The following is a 26,683-nucleotide window of genomic DNA, read 5'->3' as shown; positions in this document are numbered from 1 at the left end:
CACATACTTCTAACACTTCCTGTAACAGTTGCCAGTGGAGAACACTGCTTCTCCAAGCTAAAGTTAATAAAAACACATCTACGCTCCACAATGACACAGAAGAGGCTGGTCGGCCTTGCAACCATCTCAATAGAGCATGAGCTGGCCCAGACTGTTGACCTTCAGGAAGCAGTTCAAATCTTTGTAACCAAGAAGGCACGGAAAGCACCACTTTGATTATTCAAACAGATAAAAATGCCAGTGTTTCGTATGCATACAAGAAAAGTTACATTTGCTGTTCAGACGTTTGAAAGTTAAGTGTTATTTAAAATTTTTGAACAAAGCATTTCAAGTTGTTAGTTCTCCTTTATTGGGGTAGGTAGCAGAGCAGTACCATGAGAGGAGTAGAACAGGAAGAAGGCAGAACTGAGACCTTTCAAAGTTTTGACCCAAGTGAGGGGGCATGGGGGTGTCATTTGAGCTCCCCGCCTCAGGTGCCAAAATGTTGTGGGCCGGCCCTGGAGCTGATTTGGGAGCAGAATCAAAGGGATGTACATACATCCAAGTATTCAAATAATTCCAACACCTCCAAAATTACCAGGACTTTGGAGCTGAGGTTTCTGGCTTTAGCCCATCTGTAATATTGTACACACACCATATCTAGCTGTCTAGGAAAGTAAGTTGTTTCTTCAGCTTTGGGGGTTCTCCAATAAATGTCCAACACGCTATGGCTGTAGTACTTTATAAGTTGAACTGTACTCATTAAATGAAATCCCCTTTTTTGTGCACCCACCAAAGCAATTATAAACCATCACAGCCACATATTCTCTTCCGTTCTACGCAGCTACAACCCATACATGAAATCCTCCGTAGAAGCAACCTTGATGATATTGAAACAAAAAGGCAAAACCTGAAAAGGGCTTTGGACGATTACTTAACAGAGTTCAACGCCTGCCGCTGTGGCCCTTGTCAGAACAATGCTGAATCCATGCTTCTTGGGGACGTCTGTGTTTGTCAGTGCCCACTGGGTTATGAGGGCCCAGCCTGTGAGAAGACCAGACGCAAAGGTAGGGTGACAACATGCATACATGGTAGTGAGGAACGGGGGTGGGGGTGGGGGGGAAGAATAGCAACTATGTTCTCACCCTGGGCAATGCTAATCAGCCGCTATTTGAATCCATTCATCAATCAAACCTTCACTTCTAAACCACCTTTCGTGCCAAGCAGTCTTAGGGGCTTTGCAAACGAGTAAAATTAACTGTTCAAGTAATTATTATAAAGAAGCCAGGTTAAACAAGGGAGGCTTTAAAAGCTGGAGGGACGTCAGCAGCATAAATTGGCGGAGACGGCAAAGTCTGAGCTGAAGAATAGCAGCCGGCTAACAGCTCTAACAGCCAGAGCTTTGCCCTGCTCTGTGAGACTCATCAAGGGATCAGTTTTCCTAGGCCTTGGTGCACCGCTCAGTGTATTTAAGGCATGTGTAGATCACTACAATAAGCCAGACTAGCTCCTTCTTCTTCTGTGGTTACAAGTGTGATCTCAGACGCGTCAGGGAAAGGAATCAATCACCAGCAAGGCTGGGGAAATGTGCAGAACCCGACAGCAGCACTCTGCTGCAGTTGTAAGCTGCACCGGGCTCCATCAAGGAGCCCGTGAAATATGATCTGACTGGAGGTTGGATCAACGCTTCGAGTGTCAGACAGAAATAACAGAGGGGGAAGTGTGGAAATAGCCTTTAAATGGCGGAACGCTGATCTCTCACGATGGAGACTGAAAGGAGTCATTATACCCAGATGGTCCTCATTGATCTGTGTGTCACTGGGAGGAACTAGACTTCTAGAGCCATTTGACCTAGGCGTCCTTGAGGTACTGATTCGCAAGAGCTAATGTGACATCCACTTTTGGACCTCTGCTAAGCAGGAGGATACTTATCAGTATTACAGTGATGGACAACAAGGCAAACCCCGGGAGAGAGAAAACGAGAGAGAGAAGATAAACTGAGAAAGCCATGGCAGAGGCCAGGGATGATGCTTGATGCTATCAACAAAACAATAGTGACTAGAGGTCAGATTTTTCAAAAGCATTTAGACCGGGGTGGCCAACCTGAGCCCAAGAGCCAGAATTTACCAATGTACATTGCCAAAGAGCCACAGTCATACGTCAGCTGCCCCCCATCAGCTCCCCACCCCTGCTCCCAGTGCCTCCCCCTCTCTCCCCGCACCTCCAGATCAGCTGTTTCGTGGCGTGCAGGAGGCTCTGAGGGGAAGGGGGAGGAGCGAGGGCACGGCAGGCTCAGGGGAGGGGGCAGAAAGGGTTGGAATGGGGGCAGAGCCAGGGGTTGAGCAGTGAGCACCCCCCGGCACATCGGAAAGTTGGCACCTGTAGCACCAGCCCCAGAGTCGGTGCCTATACAAGAAGCCGCATATTAACTTCTGAAGAACCGAATGTGGCTCCGGAGCCACAGATTGGCCACCCCTGATTTAGATACCTAAAGCTGGAGATAGGCACCTCATGGGATTTTCAAAAGCACCTAAACACCTAACACTGATTGAAATCAATAGGAGTTAGGCCCTGGGTCCACATGAGTGGAAAACTGATGCCTTGGTAATACAGATAGTAAGAACATATGGGTCCATCAGGACTTCATAGCAAACTTCAACACAACTGGATTAATACAGTGTCTGTGATACACACAGAGACCAGTTGAGTAAATGAAAAAAAAAAAATGCAGTGACAGCCCTATCATGTGCTCCCATCAATCTAAAGAGACATCATAATCTATAGTATTGAACTCCGCTGGCAAGTCAGAGTATACAGTAATGAAAAAGCCCTGAAATGACCCTTCCACAAAGAATCTCTGCAGCATTTCCCCAGGCAGCATTACTATGATGACCTGCCTGGAACAAGACTGAAACTTTTATCCTTTTGGAGGTGAGACAGATGCATCACTGAGACACGTCACCAATCACTTGGGAAAGAGAGGCCAAATTGTAACCCAGCAAATTATCAGAGAAGCAGAATAAAAAGCAATGGACTACCAATCTGAATAGGGTAAATATTCTTTAGAAGACCCTATTTTCAAAGTGCCATATAAACATTGATTCTCTCAACAAGCCTACGTGCTAGTTAAGTCTCGAGGGTGCAGAGGGAACCAGTGTCACAGCTAGGATTAGATCTCTGGTCTAAAGAATAAGTTTATCATGGCAGCCTCTGACTCACTCCCATAAGAAACTTCAGTTGACTTTGCACCAGCTCTCAAGTGCAGCATGCCACTGTAATAAAGCAATTTAGCTTTCAGCTGAGACTCACTTGCTTGTGAAATGAACCTTATCATCTATTTTTAAAAATCATTTTACAGGTGGTAAGACAAATGGTAGCTGGAGCTGCTGGTCATCCTGGACTCCCTGCCAGTCTGGAACAAAGAGACGTACAAGGCAATGTAATAACCCGGCCCCGCAAAATGGTGGAACATCGTGTGCTGGAAAGAGTGTGCAGACACAGACGTGCTAAGGGCTGGCTATGTCTGGGATAAGTTATGACAATGATTAATGAGCATATATGTTAGATAGTGTTTTGCATAGTAGGCTGTAACGACCACTGGAGTAACTCAGCTGAAGTCAATAGAATTACATTAATGATAAATCTGGCCTATAGTTTTACATTCATAGGAAGATATAGTGGAGCCACCAAATGAAATCTGAACATTGCCCAGTAAATTCTGAAACAAACACACACACACACACACACACACATTCTCTTTACTCTCAATTTGTGATGACAGGTTGCAAGGCGGCGGAGAATCAGGGCAAATGCTTTTTACTGAATAACAACGGGGTTATAAAGTAATAAAACACATTTAGTAAAACAGTTTACATAGTAAGCTTCACTAACTGAAATGTTTGTATTTGCCTTTGGAAGACAAATTAAAAGCTCATGATCCTTGCATTGAATGAGTTTTGTGTTGACATGTGTGTCATATAATTTTTATTTCTGTAACAATGCAAGCAAGCTATTTCAGGTTGGTGCAGTCAGAACTTTAAACACAGCATATCTGGCAGTATCTTGCTTCCAGGGATTCCAAATGGCTTTTCGCTGTCGTTTTCAATGGGAGCAATATTAAGCCCAAAGATGCTAAAGTTCCAGGGTGAAATGTTAATATAAATTGAAATCAGAGCCAAATGAAACCGTTCTACGGAGGACATTCCTGCACAAACGAGGCTATTCCTCTTTAAGATCAGTGATGACTCGTCCATTAGAACACAAGCGTTTTATCTCCAAGGCACCCCGCGCTGGAGAAGATGTTAACGGGTTTGTTGATTTAAGAGCCCTTTTTGAATGTAAGAGGTAAATCTTAGCGCAAGAATACATACAGTATTGAACTGCAGCCAAGACTGCAGAGAGAGTCCACTGCTCAACGCTTCTAATGAACTGCTGTAAAAACCTGGAGTGGATGGAAATTGAATGGCACTTAGTTTTACTGTGCTTTTCATTAAAAGGGGGGAAAAAAGAGTCATGAATGTGAATCTGGTATTATGAAAAAACAAACACGTACAACCAGGAACAACGCTTGGGAAAGAGGGAGAAAAATGCTATGGTACCGTTAAAAAGCAACAGAGGGTCCTGTGGCACCTTTAAGACTAACAGATGTATTGGAGCATAAGCTTCCGTGGGTGAATGCCCACTTCGTCAGACGCAATGGTGCTGTGGTACCATTGTTCAGCAAAAGAAATTGCTGGCCCTAATTGGTGACTTGGGGCCAAGTCCTCAGCTGGTGTAAATCAGTGGAGTAGCTCCATTGACTCACCAGCTGCTAAACTTGAGCTTATTTTTGTGAGTTTGCCCGAAAGACAAACATTTTTCATTTGACCTTGAATGTATTTTTCACTTTTGTTTGCAAAAACTAGAGGCTATTGTCTTGTAAGAGGGAATGCATTGTTTTGACCCGAACATCCAAAAAGTAGTTTTCTGTGACAATGGCAAAAATCTCTCTACAACATTGGTACTTGGATGCTAATTCACAGATCTGCTCAGAAGTTGCAGCTTTTTGCCATTTTTGCAGAGAAAGGCTGTGTTCACCAGGACTGATGCCACAGACACTAGCTCAATAATAAATATTTTAAGCCCTTCACCCTGTAACTCGCTCCACTGGGGTGGGATACTGCAACTATGAAAAACCTGATTGAAATCTTCATGACTGCAGGGACCTGCCCATGCAACCACTCGTAGGATTGGGCCTTAGTTTTAATAATCTATGGCATTATTAATAACAAAGGAATGGCGATTGTGTGCAAATATACGGAGCAATGCGGTTACATTAATCTGGCCCATCGTTTTTACCTAATACTGTCCTTTTAGGTAAAAACGGAACTGAAAGGAACCTAGTAACTATAGAATGGTTTTTAGCTAGAAGCAATAACTAGGATTCAGTTTCACTTCTCCTTTATCCACCCTGAATGTGGAATATTCTGGGAGAGGGCTCAAGACAAGGAGACGCTGTCACAGCATCTAGTCAAATGCCCCTTCTTGGACAATTACTATACTTCTGTGACAGCTGCCGAATCCCCTGTGTGCTTTAAGCCTCCACAGTCTGAACAGTGCCCATGCACTGTCCCTAGCTTGGGGTCCTCCTAGCTTTGACCCTGTGGTCCAGTTGCTTGACCCTTGGGACCAGTGCTGACCCCCCCACATTTCCCACAACATCCTCATTGGTTGAACGCACCCTCACCCAGAACTCCAGCCATGTGGTCATTCTTGGTCCACAGGTTAACGCTTCCAGAGCATGTGGTAGGTAACACATCATACACACACACTTTGCACAGGATTTTAACACCATTGCTCTGTACTCACACAATAAATACATAAATCTATATAAAATGTTAAACTCTACATGCATTTCCCTGCCTCAATTTCCACATCACTCCCTGGCATTCTTTGGGCTGGGGTCACAGTTCTCTGGGGGCATTCAGGATCCTTCTCCTGCAGTGCATGGCTTGTCTTCTCCATCATGGAGTCTTCATCTCTCTTTCCAGCTCCCTGTGCTCTGATCTTGGTTGATTCCCCTCAGCTAAATCACCCCTCCCCCCAGCTATGAAAGCATCTCAGTCTTTTTCCCTCTCCTGCCCAAAACTTCCTGTGTGGCTCTCTGAGTCTTCCCCCGATGCATTTATCCGCTATGATTTTTAAAGACTAACATCAGTACCTTGGTTTGTTTGCCCTGCTGCTGTTAATTTTCCACTCTCCAAACCCTTGTCCCCTGGTGAGGTGTTGGGGAAAACTGTTCTCACTTGAGAGAAACTTCTTAGCATGCCCATTGTGTGGTCAGACTACAGATGGTAAGACTAACTACTCTCTGTTGTCCATAATCTGATGCTAGAAACCGTGTCAGCCCATGGTGGAGTCCACATTAACATAAAGGCATTCAATATTACAGCAATTTTTATAGTAACAACTTCATCATATCAACCTGAAGTCCTAAATTGTACAGAGTGATTTCTCCAAATGGTCACAGATCTACAGGGGAGACTGTTCAACAATCGCCTTATAACAAATGACAGTGAAAAACAAATGCTGAGGTTTTATTCAAATGCCAAATAGAAGTCTCCTAACTCCCCTGAGGCTCTCTCACATCATCCGGGGCCCAGACATGCTCCGAGCTGAAACTGAGAATTCAGAGCAATGAAGTGGAAGTGCAGAGAAAGAGGGAACCAGCCTGTGTGGTCTGTAAAAGATTATGAGAAATTATGCATTTACGATCTAGTCAAAGAAACAAGATCCCGGCATGCAAGTTGCACCAGAAGAGGAAGAGTAGGTTTCTTACTTAAACTAAAATCTTATAAGGTTCATTAAACCAGCATTCCATTCTGCTTTTAATGAATGAATTCTATCTTCCTGCACATTGATATATATTTGATGCAGCTATTTATCTCCTCAGAGACCTTGTTTATTTCTCTTATAGTTAAATGCTGGATGGATGATGCTGTGAATAAGCAGTCTCAAGATCAGATAATTTTATGCATATAAGCAAACTAGTTTATTAACAAAGGGAGGGCAGCAAGGAACCAGAACACAACAGACAACAGCAAATGATTGATGACAGTACACCTTAGGTTGCAAGGTGCGGACCCAAGATAACTGGCATACAGAAGAGCAGATAATGGCAGAGCTTCAGACAGAGAACTGTTTTCTACCTAAAGGTCAATGTCATGCTGGCTACCTGACTCTCTGATTCCTTTTGAGGCTCGGTTTTCATAGCCACAAGAATCCCCAGCAATATCCGCTGTGAAATTACTGCCTTTTCTTTCTGTATACCGTGCAATACAAATGTACATAAGCAAACGACACATCAAAAAAATTCCCTAGATTCCAGATTCTTTGGGGACATCTGTCTTGTGTGTTTGGAAAGTGCCTAGCACAATGGGGTCATGATCCCTACGTTTCAAATGTTGCATCATCATCATTATAAATAATGAAGTGGTATCATTTATTTCCATTGATTTCTCAACGTTGGAAAAGTTAAAACATAACTATACCAGGAGATAAAGAAGGAAGGCAAATGTGGTGGTGTAACTTGGTCAAATTATTGCAGTTCTACTGGGCACCTACCAAGAGGTGGAATGTTTTAGTGGTGATAGCATTGTCTCCTTCTCTTTCCTGCCAACCTCTTCCCCCTTTCCACTCTCATTTTCTTTCTTTCTTTGCTTTATTTAGTTATTTTTTTAACACGATATCCAGGATTTGGAGTCTGGATTCTAGGTCCTATTCCCTACTCTGCATAGATTTGCGGCAAGTCGCTTAACCTCTTTGTGCCTCTGTTATTCTATCTGTAAACTGCGTGAAATAACACTTATCTACTGCACAGAGATGTCATGGAGCTTTATTAATTATGAAAAGTGCTTGGAGAAAGGAGGCTTTGGGGAGGAACTGATTTTTAATGCACCTCTGAAGGGCAGAGTTGGAAGGGTAGTGGGTTGATGGCCATTCTTTACCTCACCAATAGTCCCTCTGAATATGTGGGCCCTCTGCAGAGTCAACAAATGTATCTCTCTGTGAATAGTTGAGAACATTGGCTGCTAGACAGAAATTGGTTAGGATTTCAATCTTATTTATACTTAGATTAAGAAAATCAAAGTTATGCTTATTTCCAACTAAATATCCTGTGGGAAGTTGGAGCAGTATAATTATATCCATTTGACACAGGAGACGCTGACCAAGGCTACTGAGCTGGGATTAAAACTCAGAGATTCCAAGCCCCCAGTCTTGTGGTAAAACGAGCAGGCCACACATCTACGCCAGTATGGGAGGAGATATGTCAAGTTTTTCTGTATAGCTAATTGTTATAAAAGAAGAGTGTGTAGTATTACCTGGCAAGAAAAAGGTAGAATGAGGGGAGTAAATTGGACACCAAGTTGATTCGCTCGTTCACCAACCTGTTAGGGGCTGGGAGTATGAAATAGGCTTTGCCCTGGAAAGATGAAATGTGGCTCACATAATTGACTAGCACACCCCTTTAGTAGATTGAGAAACAGCATTTATAGGATCCAGAAGAAGCCACAACTAAAAAGATAGGCCAGAGTGATGGCCTTCGAGGAAAAAGCAGAACATTTTAGAGGTATCCGCTACACTTACAGCCATATTTATAAAAAATAACTGGCACATTTGCATTCAGAATTTTTGCACAAGAAAATAACCTGTGTTAGCCACGAGCAAAGGACAATTTCACGTATAAACTGGGGGTTAGACTCCCAGTTAACTAGTGACCAAGTGTCACTGCCATTTGGATAAGGCTACGTCTACACTTAAATAGCTACAGCAGCACATTGGAAACACTGCTGCAGCACCGCGGTGATGTTTCAGTTTAGACACTCACTACAGCGACAGGAGGGGTTCTCCCATCACCATAGTGAAACCACCTCTCCGAGAGGTGGTACCTATGTTGTCATAACTATAAAGGGAAGGGTAACAGCCCTCCTGTGTACAATACTATAAAATCCCTCCTGGCCAGAGACTCCAAAATCCTTTTACCTGTAAAGGGTTAAGAAGCTCAGGTAACCTGGCTGACACCTGACCCAAAGGACCAATAAGGGGACAAGATATTTTCAAATCTTGGTGGGGAGGGGAAGGCTTTTGTTTGTGCTCTTTGTTTTGGTGGTTGTTCGCTCTTGGGACTAAGAGGGACCAGACATCAATCCATGCTCTCTAAATCTTTCTGAACAAGTCTCTCATATTTCAAACTTGTAAGTAAACAGGCAGGCAAGTTAGTTTTATCTTTGTTTTCTCAACTTGTAAAGGTATCTTTTACTAGGGTGTTTACCTCTGTTTGCTGTAACTTTGAACGTAAGGCTAGAGGGGGGTCCTCTGGGCTCTTTAAGTTTGATTACCCTGTAAAGTTATTTTCCATCCTGATTTCACAGATTTTTACCTTTTTCTTTAATTAAAAGCCTTCTTTTTAAGATCCTGATTGAGTTTCCTTGTTTTTAGATCCAAGGGGGTTGGATCTTGATCCACCAGGAGTTGGTGGGAGAAAGGAGGGGGGGATGGTTAATTTCTCCTTGTTTTAAGATCCAAGGGGTTTGGATCTGTATTCACCAGGGAATTGGTGAAGAGTCTCTCAAGGCTACCCAGGGAAGGGAATTAGCACATTGGGAGTGGTGGCAGCAGACCAGATCTAAGCTGGTAGTTAAGCTTAGAAGTTTTCATGCAGGCCCCCACATCTGTACCCTAAAGTTCAGAGTGGGGAAGGAGCCTTGACATATGTCAACAGAAGAATTCGTCTGTCAACATTGCTGTCTACCCTAGGGGCTAGATTGGTTTAACTATGTCGCTCGGGGTGTGCATTTTTCACACCCCTGAGCGATGTATCTGGATCAACCTAACTTTTCCATGTAGACCTGGCCTAAGTGTTTGCACATGCCAAAATTGTGCCTGTAAACACAGAGGTGTGCTGAGACTTTTGTCAGAATCTGATCCTCGGTCTTTAGCCCAGGAAGCATCTATGTGGTTTGCTGGGGATATTGTTTTGGGAAATAAGATCTTGATACATGTAGTAATATTGTGATCTCGGAGAAGCCCATTTCTCAGAACTGTTAAGAGCGAGTCAAAAGTGAAGAGATGATTGCCACTTACTCTAGATTGGATCCCTGGATGTCTGAGATGTGAAAGGCCCATCTAGCCAAAATGCTGAATGAGCATCACTGAAAAGGACTAGAAAAGTAGAATAAAGAAGGAGCATGCAAACACCCCGTATACAATTAGATTTTTTTTACTGTAGCTCTCTCATGTCTTCATATGTGAAATATTAATACAAATTTCCACAGAAATTAGAACCATCGATAAAACTGTAGCATTATTTAATATGTAGCTAAATGAAACAATAAAAGCTTGTGCATCATGATTTTTTATTACCCTAGGCCATAATAAATCATAAGTGAGTTCAAAAACCACAAGGACAAAATAAAGTTCTGACTTTTAAGGGAGACTTCCCAGGCTTACAGGCCCCAAATTGAATCTCCAACAGAAATTATACTTAAATAAAATGTGTCCGGCTGATTTTGAACTATCTGTTACCCTTCACCCCAAGCCTGAAACACTGATAAAATATTTATCTGCTTGGTGGATCTTTCAAAGTCAGGTTACAACGTTTGTTTGTGACTGCAGATGCAGTTGATGGATGTGCATGTGAGCCTCTGATCTGCCTGCTCAGGAAAGCTCAGGAAATACAAAACAGAACATACTCTTGTAGAGCAAGATACCTTCTTAATTTCCATCCTCTGCCTGTTTCGAAGCAGGGAGAACTCAAGTGCGGCACTGCATGTTTGCATACAAGTTGCATGGACACCTGTGAGATGCAACAATGTTGGTTAATCAGGGTTCTCTGTCTAACAGCCATGCTGGTATCCCTTTAAATATATTTCGCTTTGACTGTGCCCTCTTTGATGGGGACCCTAATGAGCCTCCTGGCAAACTTCCAGCACATAAAAACATTAACAATTACAGCATAAAAACGGAAGCGTTTTTGGGTTGGCAGCTCAATTATGTAGCTCGTTATGAGAAGAGCATTTTCTGCTTTTATATATGCAACATGTTTTTCCTTTCTTAATGCTGTCACAAGGACCTAGTCCATAACTGTGTAGGCAGCATGAGGATTAAAATCAAATGTATGTTCCATTGTTTAAAATGTCAGTGAGCATGAGTTCTTTTTAGCAGACTTGCATAAAGAGACTGTCATTTAGAAAGGACAGTAAGTGGCAAGGACTGGAAAACCAGACAAAAGAATATTTGTCCTTGCAAATGTTACAAACCTCCAACAAATAGGCAAGCAGATAAATATTTGCATATGTTGCCATATTCATAGTTTTGCTGGAACACTGACATGACTATAGTTGTTACACAGCATGGGCACCTACAGACTAATGTCTTTGCAAAGGTCATCATCCAATAATGAAGACACAAGAAAGGAGTAGGAGGCAACCACCAGAGCAGTATTGCTCAGGTCAGTGGCTAAAACAAGGGCAGAGCTGAATGTTTCTGACCCGTTTCACACAGAATTTGATAAGAGTCTTGAGAACCCGGGGCAACAATGATAGGTACATTAGAAATGCATGAAGATAGCATAAAGAAACTAGCTATGGTTTGTTTGCTGGCCTCTCCATATTTCAAATATTTGAACAGGCTGGATTAGCAGTGAGTATGCTGAAACACCGAGGTGTTCAGGGGGACCAAACAGTGGAGCAATTGGCCCACCTCTGTGACAATGAAGGCTAGTTTTGCCATCATTGCTAGAGCTGTTCCCAAGACAGTGATATTTTTGGAGAATGTAAAGTAGAATGCTGATTGGCTTGCATTATGACCTCATTCTGAGACATCATTTTCCATACACTACTTCCTGTTTGGCCACAACATCCATGGGATACAGTATTCATCCTGGGGCATGGTGTTGCATACTTCAAAATTCGTGATTTTCATTTCTTTAATTGCCTTTTTGATATTATGCTCCAGCCTCCTTCTAAATGTATTTGTTCTATGGAAAGCTTATCCCATGTGCAGCCCAAGGTCCTGGGTGCTTCAGCAGCAGCCATGGGAACCATCAATTGTGGGCTACAGACTGCGGCATGTTGGGAGACCTTCCTGGTTCCTGCCAGTATGTACCCTCTGCCCTCCCAGCAGGAAGTTTCAGCACTGACTGAAGCTGGAAGCAAGAGGCAGGCAAGCAGAGAGGAGGCTGCTGGACTGTAATCCTGTTCTGTGTTTCTTTACAGAATGAAGTCTTGCTCTTGTTCCTGGTGGTTGTCTGAGTGGGTCTGGTCTGAGGTGAATACACACTGACACAATGCAGAGCACACAGAGAAGCCTCAGGCCCAGTTTCCCAAAGTTACGTAAAAAGTCGCAAGGCAGATTTCCTCTATCTTAAAGAACCTCTTGCTGGGCCAGTGAATAGGCCGGGGGCTACACATGAATAAGAGTACAAATTATTGCACAGTTTAGCATGCATTTGAGAGTGTATTTGAGAGTACTACTCAATTCAATTCTCTTTCCTTCAAGATGATTTCTAATAGGATGAACAATTTATTTTAAAACCAGTAAATTGGGAACCTGGGCTAGCATGGCCACATCTGACTCAAATTTCACATTCGATGCTATTGCTCTGATGCGGATTTAATTTTTAATTTTCTGCATTTTGCTCAACATGACACAGCTGTCTTCTGAGGAGTCACATCTGCTTTCCTGTGTATCCAAGATAAAATGCCCTTTTCCCTATCTCAGGGGAATCTGAGAACACATTAGATTAAAACTCAAGAAAAATCAACAGGTATCACATAATGCAAGAAATAAAGTTTTGTTTGATTAGCCCATTTGTTTGAAATAAAGGCCTATAGCAAAGCCACAATATTAAAATGAACAAGGACACTTAATCCTGCAGGACAATTATGCAGCATGTCAAATCAGAATGACTCATATTAAAAATACTAATCCTGTTCCAATACCTGTTAGATCTTACTGTTGACTTCAGTGTGCATTGGATCAGGCCCTTAAAGAGGAATAAAGAGGCTTGATCAAGTCAATTATAATTATCTTCCCACTAACTTTGCAAGGTGGTAGTCATTTTAGTTTATATATTTTTAAGAATTTTCCTTAACACCTAATAGTTTCAACATCTGGCCCTGTGCATGGCTTGCCACCATTTTGTGGGGCAGGATTATTGCACTGTCTTCTTGTCATCCGTTGTCCTCCAGAGCATGCAGACGAGCTGGACCAGCAACCCCAGTTTCCATCTATAGCAACATCTGGAGAAACCGTGAAGAAAGAAAAGGGTGTCACAACACAGGTTTCTTTTCCAAAGGGGGTGCTCCCAGCTCACACAAATTATACCTACATACAAACAAAGTACCCCTCATCCGCATTACTAAGAATATCTTGACTTGGACCCTTAAAACTGGACAATTATTTAAAGGTGCTAATTCTCTATTCATTGTTGATGGTGCTTGTTCAGACTCTGCATTTCATTCAACTGGGACAATGAAAAGACACAAAGTAGTTTTAACTGAAATATAGTGATTTTACCTCTTCTGGTTGAGACTAAGGGAGTCTGGGGGAGCTGAAGGGCACATAAACTGGGATCACTTTACATTCTGAAGAGCCAGAGAAAGGTGTTAGCAGGTTTATATTTAAGTAGCACAGGGGCGGGCAAACTTTTTGGCCTGAGGGCCGCATGGGGTTTCAGAAATTGTATGGCGGGCCGGTTATGGGAGGCTGTGCCTCCCCAAACAGGCAGGCGTGGCCTGGCCCCCACCCCCTATCCGACTGCTCCTGCTTCTCGCCCCTTATGGTCCCCTGGGACTCCTGCCCCATCCATTCCCTGATGCCCCCATCCTGGACCTGCCCCATCCACCTTCCCTGCTCCCTGTCCCCGTCCCCTGACCACCCCTGGAACCCCCGCCCCTGACTGCCCTCCGCCACCCCATACGACCACCCCTCCTTCCTGACTGCCCCCCCCCCCGGGACCTCTGCCCCATCCAACCACCCCTTCTCCCTGACCGCCCTCGGAACCCCTGCCCCCATTCAACCCCCTGTTCCCTGCCCTCTGACCACCCCGACCCCTATCCACCCCTCCCGGCCCCTGACCACCCCCCGAACTCCCCTGCCCTCTATCCAACCCCCCTCCCCCACTCCCTGCCCCCTTACCGTGCTGCCAGGAGCACTGGTGGTGGGCAGTGAGGCTGCAAAATGGCAGACAGACGCGCCGCCCAGCTGGAGCCGGCCACGCATCGCGCAGTTCAGAGTACCGGGTCAGGCCGGGCTCTGCAGCTGCGCTGCCCCAGGAGCTCACAGCCCTGCTGCCCAGAGCATTGCACCGGTGGCGCAGTGAGCTGAGGCTGTGAGGGAGGGGGAACAGCAGGAGAAGGGCCGGGGGCTAGCCTCCCGGGCCAGGAGCTCAGGGGCCGGGGAGAACAGTCCCGTGGGCCGGATGTGGCCCGCGGGCTGTAGTTTGCCCACCTCTGAAGTAGCAGGTGGCCTACTTTAACTTACACTATTCTGTCAGTTACTTTTCCTGCTAGACCCGCTCTCTTCTTAGGGTGACCAAACATCCCATTTTGGCCAGGACAGTCCCTTTTTTAAGCCTTGTCCCAGGGGTCCCAACATTTTTTTTTTCCAAAAGGAGGCATTTGTCCCATTTGCTTTTGCTGACTTGATCAGCTGACAAGAGCAAATGGGACAAGTGCCCACTTTTGTCAAAAAAGGTGTGGCGTGGGTGTGGAGGAATGTGGGGTGGGGGAAGCAGAGATGCCAGCCCCCTGCAGGGGAGGATGCAGAGCTTGGGGGGAGGGAGCATTCCAGCATGGGGAAGGAGGTGGCAGGATTCCAGTGACCACGCATCAGCCTCCTGAGGGGAGATATCCTATCTCCTAGAACTGGAAGGGATCTTGAAAGGTCATCGAGTCCAGCCCCCTGCCTTCACTAGCAGGACCAAGTACTGATTTTTGCCCCAGATCCTAAGTGGCCCCCTCAAGGACTGAACTCACAACCCTGGGTTTAGCAGGCCAACGCTCAAACCACTATCCCTCCCCCCAACTGAGGGGACCCCCGCAGGGTTCCAGCGACCGGGCAACAGCCTCCTGAGGGGACCTGGACAGGGTTCCAGTGAGGGGCAACAGCCTTGCGGGGAGGCAGAGGGCGTGGAGAGCGGCTGGGGATGTCGCATGTCCAGGGTGGAGAAGAGGTGACCATCTTTCCCAAAGAGAAAATGCAAGTGACACAAATTAAACTCTTTAGATTCAATAAGCCAAATTCAATACAGGTGAAGTTATATGTTGATAAGTGGAGCTGAGTCTAAGGGAGATTTTGCCGCTGTAACATACGCAGTAAGCAGACCAGAACAATGTGTAAGTGACAACAATTAAAGACTCATAGGACTCATTAGCTACAAAGTTGTCCCTGTGCCCTGTGAAATTTTAGCTGAAAATGTCTCTCACTCTGGCTTGGATAAGATACAGCCATTTAGACTGAAAACTGGAGAAACGACTGTAAACGAAGGGCAATGATAAATGGCAATATATCAAATTACAGGGAGGGGTCTACTGTCGCTCTGCAGGGATGGATGTAAAAACTAGTCTTTAACATCTAAATTAATGATCTGAAGGAAATAAATAGCAATTACATTTGCAGAGGATACTAAATTGGGAGGAGTTATGAACACTAGTCAGGAGAGAAAAATTATACTAAGGGATCTAGGGACATTAGCACCAGGGGTGGAAAATAACAAAATGAGATTTAACTGGGAAAAATTAAAATGTGCTGTAGTATATAGTTGAGGAAGAATAATCTGAGACATTTACTCCGTGGAAGGGAGAAATTTGAGAAGCAGAGATGCTGGAGGAGACCAAGGGCCCATAATAGACTGCAAATTAGCTATGAGTTTATAATGGGATATGAGTGCTTGTTTGAGCTGCATATTCAAAATCAGCTCCTTCTCAAAGCACAGAAATAATAAGGCAGCTTTGGTGTGAAATCATGTATAAAATTGCACTGAGTTCTGGACACCAGATCAACAGAAATATGTTGTCACATTGGTGGGACTTCTAAGGAAAGGACCAAAGGGATGGATTTATAAGGAAAGATTAAAATCTATATCTATATATATCAGGATACTTAGAGCCTGGGCCTGTATCACTTAAGTCAATATGAGTTTTGCTACGGACTTCAGGGAGCAGGAATGAGACCCTAAATTCTGTGCCCAGTTCTGCCACACATTCACGGCCTAGCCTTGGATTTAACCAGTCTGCCTCTGCTTACTCATCTGTGAAATGGAGCTAGCTATAGTGCGTGTGTGTGTATATTAGGGTAAGTAACAGATGGAGTTACAGACATGATAAGGATTAATGAATACTATAGCTAGATCCATTTCACAGATGGGTAAGCAGAGGCTAGGCAGCGAATGTGTGGCAGAACTAAAGTCAGTGGCAAAACTCATCTTGACTTAAATGCTCCAGCCCCTAACAGTCTTGATTCTCAGCCCTGTGATTTAGCCACTAGGCCACATAGTTCTTAATGATCACATAAAAAGACCTAATTAACTTACACACATGATCATATGACTGGCCATTCCATTTCAACTCTCCTTTTAGGGTTGTTTTTCTCTTTAACTTGGGATCTACATTTCTTTAATCATCTTTCTAATCACTCTTACCTTTTCTTTCTGTGATCTCACAAGCAGTACCACGATATCCTATAGGACATATACATTCACAGCGAGTTTCTAGAAGGATAACAGTGAAAGCTGGATTACTGTACTTCACTACAGTATATTATTATATTGAACATTTCTCTATAGACTCCCATTTCCATATATAGACAGGTGAAGAGGCTGCCTCTTTGGGACAGAGACCATCTTTTCTTTATATGCATGTGCAGCAACTAGCGGAATGGGGCCCTGATCCCAGAATTCATTGTCTGGGTATTAACAACAGTGGTCATTTGAAAACATCTTTCATGGCAAATTATCCTAAATAGAATGGCAACAGGACTCAAGGGCTAATAAGTTATTTAAACAAGTTATTTAAACAGAGGAATCAGTTAAGAGCTATAATCAAACTGGCTGGTACCTGAATCAATAATTTCTGCATTAGATACATTTAGATGATAACCAGATTCTCATCAGGCCTTTTGCAGATGCAAATTTGAATTAGGTACGTGAAAAATATCTTCTTTTATTAGCAAAACCCCCACACCATATATCTCCATTTAGAAAATGTGTTTTTTATTCAATTTAATTACTTTCCCCCAGCATTTTTAAATCATTGTCAGCTTTTAAATGAGGGCAGCTTCTATTAAAAATGGAGGGAAGGAAAGGATACAATACTGAACAACTTTGATGATGATGATGATGATACCAGTACTTAGCACTTATATGGTGCTTTTCATCTTCACAACACAACACTAATTAATGCTAGAGACATTAGGATGATGGTAATGATCTTGAAAGCAAAGGAAGAGATTTAAAGACATGAACTTTTCTTTTGATGAATAATTGAGGTGGGAACTGTTTCTTAAATGTAACTGATAAAGACACTTGCTACAATGGTGTTAATTTGCTGCGGCTGCTACTAAACCATGGAGATTTATGAATGAAATTACTCTTTTTTTAAATATTTTTTTTATAATGTTAACCAGGATGAATAAGAGAAAGGAATGAACACAGATTACCAGCCAGTTAAGCCTCCTACCTACAATTCCTCTGTTCGTTTATACTAGAGGAGTATTACATGTGAGATTCTACCTTTCAGAAAGGTAATTCCATTGCCATGGCATGGAGCACAATGACAGGAACTGGTCTCCAGCTGAAACTCTACAAGGGCACGCTTCATATTTTCCCTTAGTGTATTTGCATTTGCAAAGTCCGTTGAAGTCACCAGTTCAGACAGGGGTTCTGCCTAAGGGGGAGGGAGGAAAGAGGGGAAGAAACAATTGTTGTATTCATTTCAAAGGTCAAGATGTTTTTATAAGGTCAGCCCTGCACTGCAAGCTATGGAGGGACATCAACTTATGAATAAAATGTAGCCCCTATGTTATGAGATTTGTGTTCTGTGGAGATGTCAATAAAAGCTTTCTAAAACGGGAACAGATTAGTCATCCATGGAATAGAATGAATAGTCTCTTCACCAGCTCCAGCTTTCCAGTTAACTTGTGGTTAGGGCTGGTGGAAAAAAGAGAACAGCAATTTAATGAAAATGTTTTCATTTGCCCCCCCCCGACCCCCGATTCAAAATTTTGACCAGCTAGAGAGTCGTCTGAAAACTGGGAGGGCATTTCACAAAAGTTTCATCCAAAGTTTTCCTATGTATTTTTCTGATTTTGAAATTTTAAGAAAATTCATTAAAAATTGAAAATTTTTAACCAACGCTACTTATATTGACTTGTCTCTTGCTCCTCCTTTAGGTAGGGTTGCCACCAGTCTGCGTTTTACCTGGTCAGTCCGGTTTTTGGCTTCTGAGTCCAGGTGCCATTTAGGGTTGCCAGGTGTCCAGTAAGTCTGGTTGAAAAGGGGACTGGGCAATGTCCGGTCAGATGTACTGACTGGACACCAAAAGTCCAGTTACCACAGGGCAGGGGGAGGTACCGGGTCATTAACCCAAACCAGCCCCTGTTCAGCCAGGGCTGCCTCCTACCTTCAGGCAGGTTCCTTGTCAGGCTGCAGCAACTTCCATTTCAACAAGAGTCGACGTACGGGGAAAGGAGCGAGCAACGTGGGTGGGATCTTGGGTGAAGAGGCAGGGCAGGGGTGGGGCCTTAGGGAGTGGAAGAGACAGGTCAAGGGCAGGGTCTCGGGGATCCGGTTACCAGCAATTAGAAAGGTGGCAACCCTACCTTTGGGACTCTTCCTGAAAACCCGCCAGGAAACATTTTTAATACAGTACAATGACTTTGTTCATATGCTGCCCTTGTATGGATTGTTTTTTAATTGCAGCATAGTCATTAGTGTTAGATTACTCCATGAAGCCAACAGAAATATTCCCATTACTTTCAAATGCAGGGTGCCTCTACACTTCTTTCAGTTGTGTTTAGTGAATAGACCCATGTTGCCCCCGTTTGCACGGGTATAAATAGCAGTGTAGATGGTGAGGCACAGCTCAGGACAATGAGGACACGCTTGAAAGGTGTGGGTATGTACTCAAGTACATCCCCTACATGGCCCTCTGCTCACCCAAGCCATACCTCCCTCTCTACACTACCACTTTTAGCAGTATAACAGTAGGGTGACCAGATGAGAGACATGAAATATCGGGACACGGAGGGGTGGGGGGGAAGACGTGCCATCTGGTCACCCTATATAGCATCCTGCTGCATCCCCGTTGTTAGAACCTTTCCCTGAAAAAGATTCCAGCAGTGGGAATGGCTCTGCCAGCTCCCAGCTGCTGGAGCCCTTCCCCACCACAAGGAAAGTCTCCCCCCTGCCAGAGCCTTTCCTCACTTCAGTGAAAGGCTCCGGAAACGGGGAGCTGCTGAAGCCTTTCCCTGCTGCCTCACGTTGGCCAGAGCTTTTCACTGACATGTGTAGTTACACACCACAGTGTGGACACAGTGTGTGCGTTTCACTGTAGTGTGTAGTGAAGTGAAACATCTGCTACATGCCTCCCCAAGTGGTGTGTAGTGTGTAATTGTAATCCAAGTCTGAAGTTCCTTAGGCAAGGATCCAGGTATTTGTCTGAAAGAACTGACCTGTTATATAGCACCATTTTATTCCCATCAGCTCTGCAGAGCTGCTACGGGTTTGGGAGAAAGAGCTGGACTCTATTTTGTGCATCCTCAACAGAATAATTATGTTAAGTTCCTGCTGCAGGGACAAATTCTGCCATCAGTTGCACTTCTGCACCCTCACGACTATAATGGGAAAGCAGACGTGTAAGTGAGGGCACAGACTGAACATCATGCGGTTGCTGAGGGTAGAATTTGGTACAGAGTAGAACCAGGTGTAACAGAGAGTAAGATTTGCCCCACAGATTCTTCTTGGCAAATGATAACACAGTAGCCAGTAAGAATAAAGTCTGAGGATTCCTAGGCTAAGTTTGCATGGTTGGGAGTTACAATAAAAGGACCAGTTCCTCAGTTTGTGTCACCTGAGGATCCAGCCCAAAGTTGTTATTGTAAGCTGAGCAAATTTGCTATGCATGCCATCAGGACACAGCAAACATGAATCCCCACAATACCATTTGTACAGGGTCATGTCATTCAGAGGACAAATGCATTTTAAGGAATGTTACTGCCACTGTGCCGTCATTTCTCAACAATGATCTTTGATCCACCTTTTACTTTTTGAATTCATATCATATAAATAAGGAAATGCCTTGAGAATGACCTGCCAAGTGCTTTTAGTAGATGATTTATGAACTGCTTTGCTTTATTTTTTCCCTATCGAGGCATTTTTAGGGCTCATGTTTAGTCACACACTACTGGTGCTTTTGATCTTCATACTCCCCAAGGATATTAGCAGGGAAATTAAAGGCTAAATAAGCCAAATCCAAATTATATCAATCAGTGGTTTCTACTAGCTGATCTGGTCAGTGATATCAGGTTAGAATCTAAAGGGTTAGAAAAAAACCTAGCCTTAGTATCCCATTTAAAAAAAATTCTGAACACAAACTAAGTGTAACTTGCACAAGTACGGACACTGAAATCTCTGGGACTCAATGCAATTATGAAATCATGGGTAGATTACCTGAAACAGTTGATTTTATATCCTCCTTTAAACCTGAGGTGAGTTCTAGTTAACAAAGAAATGCATTATATTGTCAAAGCAGAAGAGTTGAGTGGGTGGAGGGCAAGCTGAAAACATGGACATTATGTGAAATTTGTATTACAAAAAAGGGGAAAAACAACATAATAATCAGTGCCAAGCCAGAGTGAACTATGAGGCCCTGGAAAAATAAACACCTATTTGACCAATATAGTCAAATGCAGAAAGGGCTGATCCAACGCTTGTTGAAGTCAACAGTCTTTCTGTGTCTCAGGGGGCTTCGGATTAGTCCTTGAATGCGTAGATTGCCAAAGTATTAAACATATTTCCACAAGAGATAAAACAAACACTAGCTATGGGCCCAATCTAAGGAATTTTATCTGGATCCGGATTTCAAATGAACACCCTCAAAGCTCTAGTGGGTTTGAATCAAGGCTTTTGGGTTCAGAGTAGAGCAGGTTGGGAAATGGCTTTTTTAAAGAAAATTTTCAGCGAAAGGGAAAAGAACACATTTTCATCAAAAGGTTCCACAGAAAATTTAGACATTTCCATTTTTCTAATTGACAAGTTTCAGTCAAAAACCAAAAAAAATTATATGGATTTGCTGCCATAGTGCCTCATGAGAGTCATAGTTCAGCAGCCTTATGCCCTCATTTTCCTCCCTGGGCCAGGCTCTCTGGCTGGGCTACATCTCCCATGATGCACCATGGTCTTCCCACTTGCTGAGACATCAGGGCACCATGGGGAGTCCCTAGTTACAGTGCATCATGGAAGATGTAATCTGTCCAGGGGAACCAGGCCTATACAGGAATATGAGGCACCTATAGATCCTATGAGGCACTGGGAGGCGGGGGTGGAGGAGAGATTCCAAATCAACATATTTCACGTTTTAGAATGCATTTTGGGATTTGAGTGTTCAGTTTTTTGACAAAAAATATTTTTTTCTGTGAAAAACAGATACTTTTCCCAAAAACATTTATTTAACCAAAACCCAATTTTCCATTGAAGAGCAGTCCAATGAAAACCAGCCCTAGTGCAGGGCCATACCTAAGAAGAATATTCTTCTGCCTTCACAATAGTCACCCAAACGTTCAATGAACTAATTGTGACATTCAAAATTGAGGCTCTATTGACATTTTTTCCCCCTTGTTATTTTTCATTTTCATGCTCCTCTATACATTCGGACCTGGCCAAGACTGGAAATAGGAAAGCCTAGTAAAAATCTATTCTCATGAGATCCTAGCTTAGTTTTACAGATTAATGAGCTTTAGATAGTCTGGACAAATAGCCAGACTTTTTGGTGCACTCTTCGCTTTTCGGAACCAAACAGAATTGCTACTATACAGTACAGTGGATGGTAAATATGGAAGGCAAGGGTAATCCAGAAAAAAGGAAGGTCATTTTAATACACTCTAATATTAAATGCCATCAGGTATATTTCTAATACAGCACTGCCTAGATTCTTCAAACTTCAATTATCTGACATGCCTTGTTACCTAAAACAGGTCAATTAGTTACTCTGAAAATCTCCCTGATTATTCAAAACCTCACTTATCTGAATGTATTCCAAGTCCCCCATGGCACTCGACTAACTGAAGCTCTATGGAGTATTATTTACAGTACCTTTAGCTTTATGATTTCAGGGTTGTACTGTACTGCATCTCCCCACTCCTGCATTAGCTGAGCAGTTGGCAGATCTTTGTAGGCAAGTGTCGTGATATGCTCACTCCCTCCTCCACGAACGAGGGCTATGAAATCTTCCACAATTTGCTTTTGCCCGATGCTGTCTGCAAAAAGGGGTAAAGTGACCAGCTCAGCGTTGCTATTTCTTCGTGGATCACAAATAGAATAAAAAGCTAGGAGCAAAGCAGACTCTGCCAGTTACATATCCCATTTCGAAACAAAACGGGAAAGCGATCTTGGTCACAATTATTTATATACAGCCAAATATCCGGCATGTCTTCTGATTTAAAAGGCAGTGGTGCCTGAGGGAAGACTTCAAGATTTGGCCCATAGTTTTTCATTTGACATTACTGTAAATGAAAAAACAAACAAACAATAGATTCATTCATAGACTTTCAAGGAAAGAGGGGATCACTTAACCACAAGGGAAAGAATAATAAATCAGCCTACCCTTACTGGGGCTATCATTGAAAAGTACCAGAAACTGCAACTAGTGCAGGGTGCAGCACCTCTTCCTTGAGTAAAGGGCTTGATCCTGCTTCTGTTAAAGTCAATGGTGTGAGATCAAACTCCATAAAACAAAGCCCATTTCCTGCGTGCAGATCTATTTTACGTCTGAAATTGAGCATATATTGCTCTCACATAAAAAAAGAACATACAAAGCACAAGACTATTTTATGTTTACCTCCAATTTCATTTAAAACAGCCTTACAGCCAGCAGCTGACATTCCCAAACTTATATAAACTCCATAGATATTTCCACCAACGTTAAAGCCACGCTGTGCACAGGCTTGGATGTCACTTAAAGAGTAACCTAAAAAGCACAGTAAAACATCACATATTTATAAAAACAACACTCCATTTTAAGTACCTTTTGCTGATTTCCCCTCCCCTCCCCCCCCAGGGAATTTTTAGGGCCCAATCTTGCTCTAAAAGGGATCTGGTACCCTCAGCTCCCAGTGACTTTGATGGAGTTGAGTGCTCTCAGGATCAGACCTTTAGTAAAGAAAAATTTTGCTCTCAAAAGTTGAAATGTTTTTGCTTGCGGGGCTACATCAAATGTCATGGAATTCCTGGCACAGAAGAAGTGGCACATTACAAATAATGAGCATCATAAAGATATGGTTACCCCTTTTGACCCAAACCCTGTTGCAAGTTACAAATTCGCAAATTAACGCCTAAGGGCCCAATCCTGCAACCACTTGCCATGGAGCATCATGCTTACCATGCTGAGTGACTTAAATAAGATTCCTTAGGGCTGTAAACCGTGCATTCAGTAGCAAATGTTTGTGGGATTCGGCCCTCAATGAGTTAGCAGTTAAGGTCCCAATTCGGCAATGTACTTAACCACATGACTTACTTTAACCCATTAGTAGTCCCATTGAAGTTAGACATGTGCTTCAATACCTAGCTGAACTGGGGCCTTAACAAGCAAGTGCAACATGCACTACCTTCACTTCATCAACGGCAGCCTCTCTGCCAGCAATCACATCTGACAGTCACTCCCTGCCAGGGAATAAAACTAGCACTAAATTAGTGCTCCCTGGACTCAATAAAAAGGGGTTATCCTAACTAAATTCCATTTCAACATTGGCTCTAGCACTTATCAAATTGGCAAATAAAGTTAGATTTCAGCTTTGACATCTAACTGGCACCTTGGCAAATCCATCTGATTGACCCTCCATTCATGCTTACATTGTTTATTTTGACTGCAAGATCTTTGATTCAAGGGCTGTCTCTTGCTATGTGTATGTACAGTGCCTAATCTCGTGGTCAACTGGGGCTTCTAGATGCTATTGTGATCCCAGTAATAAACAGTAATAGTAATACATTGTTGTTTAGATGTGAGCTTCTAGAAAAAATATATATAGCTTGAGATGGGCCCAAAACAAAACCACAGATCTTGAATACCACCGAAATTCTGAATGCCTGAAATCCAGATCTAAGTTCTGTCCCTCTGGCTCGGGTCTAAATAGAGCATTACCTACCAATGTACTACTCAACAGAAGAGCAAACAGCTAGTGGACCCTGCTGTGTAACACAAAGAGTACTATAGCAAATAGGCACTGAAGGCCATTCCTCAACCTCCCATGCCAATGGGTAAACAAAAGAATGCTGCTACTGATTATCATCCCACAACTCTCTTTGTTCCACACAAACCCTTGTAAACGAGCATGAGGCAAACAGCTAGAGCAGCAGCAGGCAGAAAAGTCACCCAGCAAATTATTCACTCTTTCCTGGATTCCTGCACTCTGGAAAAGTTCTAGCGACTACACGAGTTTCACGACTACCACTTGTAAAGCGCTGAATAGAAGAATGTAGGTTTTGATTTTCAAAGCCAACTGGGGATTTAGCCATGGGATTCTCATTCATTTTAATGTCTAGTCAGCTTTGGAAAGATCAACTACCGGGCCTCGTATGCTGAAGTGATAAGCACCGGCAGCTCCAGCTAAGGTTGATGAAAGCGGAGTGTGCTCAGCACCATTTGAAAATTAGGTCCTTGGTTTACGTACAGAAGGGGAGAGCATTATCTTATTCAGTATCTCTTAGGGATAATGCTACAGACATCAGTGCTCCACCCCCCACATAGCCCATCTCACCCCAGGCTTACCCCCTCTCTATCCACAGAGCCTAATTCCCACAGAGCAGCATCTGGAGGTTCAGGTAGGAATAATGCTGTGGAGGTGGCAATTGTTTTCCTAGATAGGAGTGCATGTGGCAGCAGAAGTAGTAGATCTGACCCCAAAGCTTTAAGAACTGCTCTTTCATTAAATGCTGTATAGTATTGGATACACAGACCTGCCTTTTGGAGTTCTTCGCTGTTCACAACTAACGTGTATTCGTAGATGCCTCCAAGAGTAGCTTCAGTGATGTAGTGCGTCCCATAATCTCTGTAGAGTTCTCTGTATTCACCATAGCTATACTCTAAAGGCAGCTGATGGAGTCTCTGCAGGAACTCATAATGGAGCATCAGAGTCCGAGGCTTCAGTTTATAACGGGCCACATCCAGCTCAGAACGGGCATGAATAAATTTGCTGGACTAGATGAAATGTAGACACACAACAGCATCCAAGTGAAATGAGAGACATGGTTCTCCATGCAAGGTATGTTACCTCAGTGAATGTTTTATATATATAGTCTGTGCATTGTATAAATATGGATGTTACTGGTCTGCATTAAACAGCTCACACAAATCCGTATACCCTACATAGATCTTAATTTGTAAAATGTGCCATTACCGAAACTTAAAAGTGAAGGGAGAAATTTTACACAATGGAAAAAAAAGACATTCCCTCAAACAAACTATTGTCCAACCCAAAGAATATCCTTTCTCTCCACATCCCTTTTGGGGTAAAAGCCTGGATAATAAAATGGGCTTTCCACTGTGCCCTAAATGCATTCAGACTCAGGTTCGTTTGGGCATCAAGGGAAACATTTTAAAGAGCTGAGGCTCTTTCAATTTAAAACGTCCTGCAACCTGGATAATCAAATCTAGGCCCCTTATCAGGCCCAAAGCAGGACTCACTGGGTGGAATTCAGTGGGCTGGGTTATGGAAGAAGTCAGACTAGGTGATCAAAGTGGTCCTTTCTGTCCTCAAAAATCAATGACTGTGTGAGTTACCCCAGATCCTCCTCATCTCTAATGGTGTCTATTGCAGGAGCTTCTCGGCCCCTTGGTGAACATACCTAGTAAAATCTTCTCCTGATTAAGGAAGCTCTATTTGGGGTTTGTACTATGTGTAACCCACACACCTCCTGGGTATGATATTCTATCCAATCTGGGGGGGGGGGGAAGAGCGAGAGAGAGGAGTCTGCTTTACAGCCATATGGCTTTTTGCTCATGCAGTAGAGACCCATGCAGGGGCAGCTCTATGTATTTTGCCGCACCAAGCACAGCAGTGAGGCAGCCTTCTGTGGCACACCTGTGGGAGGTCCGCTGGTAACACGGATTCAGCGGCATGCCTGCGGGAGATCCACCAGTCCCGCGCCTTTGGTGTACCCGCTGCCGAATTACCGCTGAAACCGCGGGACCAGCGGACCTTCCGCAGGCATGCCGCCGAAAGCTGACTCACTGCCGCCCTCATGGCGACCGGCAGGCCGCCCCCTGTGGCTTGCCGCCCGAGGCACGCACTTGGTGTGCTGGTGCCTGGAGCCACCCCTGGACTCATGCACTGAGGTCCCAGGTTCAATCCCACCCACCGGCGACCGGGGTCTGTCAGTGTTACACATGCACAGTCCAGGCAAGTGCAAGATACACAGAAACAAGGCCACTGTTCTGCTCCTGAATGCACATGG

The 26,683-nt window shown here is 43.6% G+C and overlaps 2 protein-coding genes across 3 annotated transcripts in view; one reads left to right on the top strand and one right to left on the bottom strand.

The window, feature by feature from the left end:
• C8A (complement C8 alpha chain) overlaps window positions 1-3,924 on the top strand; it is a 42,879-nt gene extending 38,955 nt beyond the window's left edge. For both annotated transcript variants that reach the window (XM_054038047.1, XM_054038048.1), the window contains exons 10-11: window positions 824-1,046; window positions 3,338-3,924. In XM_054038047.1, the coding sequence (XP_053894022.1) occupies window positions 824-1,046; window positions 3,338-3,489 (375 nt within the window). In that variant the 3' untranslated portion in view covers window positions 3,490-3,924. The remainder of the gene's footprint in view (window positions 1-823; window positions 1,047-3,337) is intronic.
• Window positions 3,925-10,221: 6,297 nt separating this feature from the next.
• C8B (complement C8 beta chain) overlaps window positions 10,222-26,683 on the bottom strand; it is a 32,013-nt gene continuing 15,551 nt past the window's right edge. The window contains exons 7-12 of the mRNA XM_054038049.1: window positions 25,187-25,427; window positions 23,073-23,201; window positions 22,328-22,491; window positions 17,750-17,903; window positions 16,661-16,729; window positions 10,222-13,259 (exon numbers count right to left, since the gene is read on the bottom strand). Of these exons, the coding sequence (XP_053894024.1) occupies window positions 13,108-13,259; window positions 16,661-16,729; window positions 17,750-17,903; window positions 22,328-22,491; window positions 23,073-23,201; window positions 25,187-25,427 (909 nt within the window). The 3' untranslated portion in view covers window positions 10,222-13,107. The remainder of the gene's footprint in view (window positions 13,260-16,660; window positions 16,730-17,749; window positions 17,904-22,327; window positions 22,492-23,072; window positions 23,202-25,186; window positions 25,428-26,683) is intronic.

Source organism: Malaclemys terrapin, chromosome 8 (assembly GCF_027887155.1).
Source record: "Malaclemys terrapin pileata isolate rMalTer1 chromosome 8, rMalTer1.hap1, whole genome shotgun sequence".
In the NCBI taxonomy this organism is placed as follows: Eukaryota; Metazoa; Chordata; order Testudines; family Emydidae; genus Malaclemys; species Malaclemys terrapin.
Note: the sequence above shows the minus strand (reverse complement) of the source record. Positions and strands in the feature narration are given on the sequence as shown.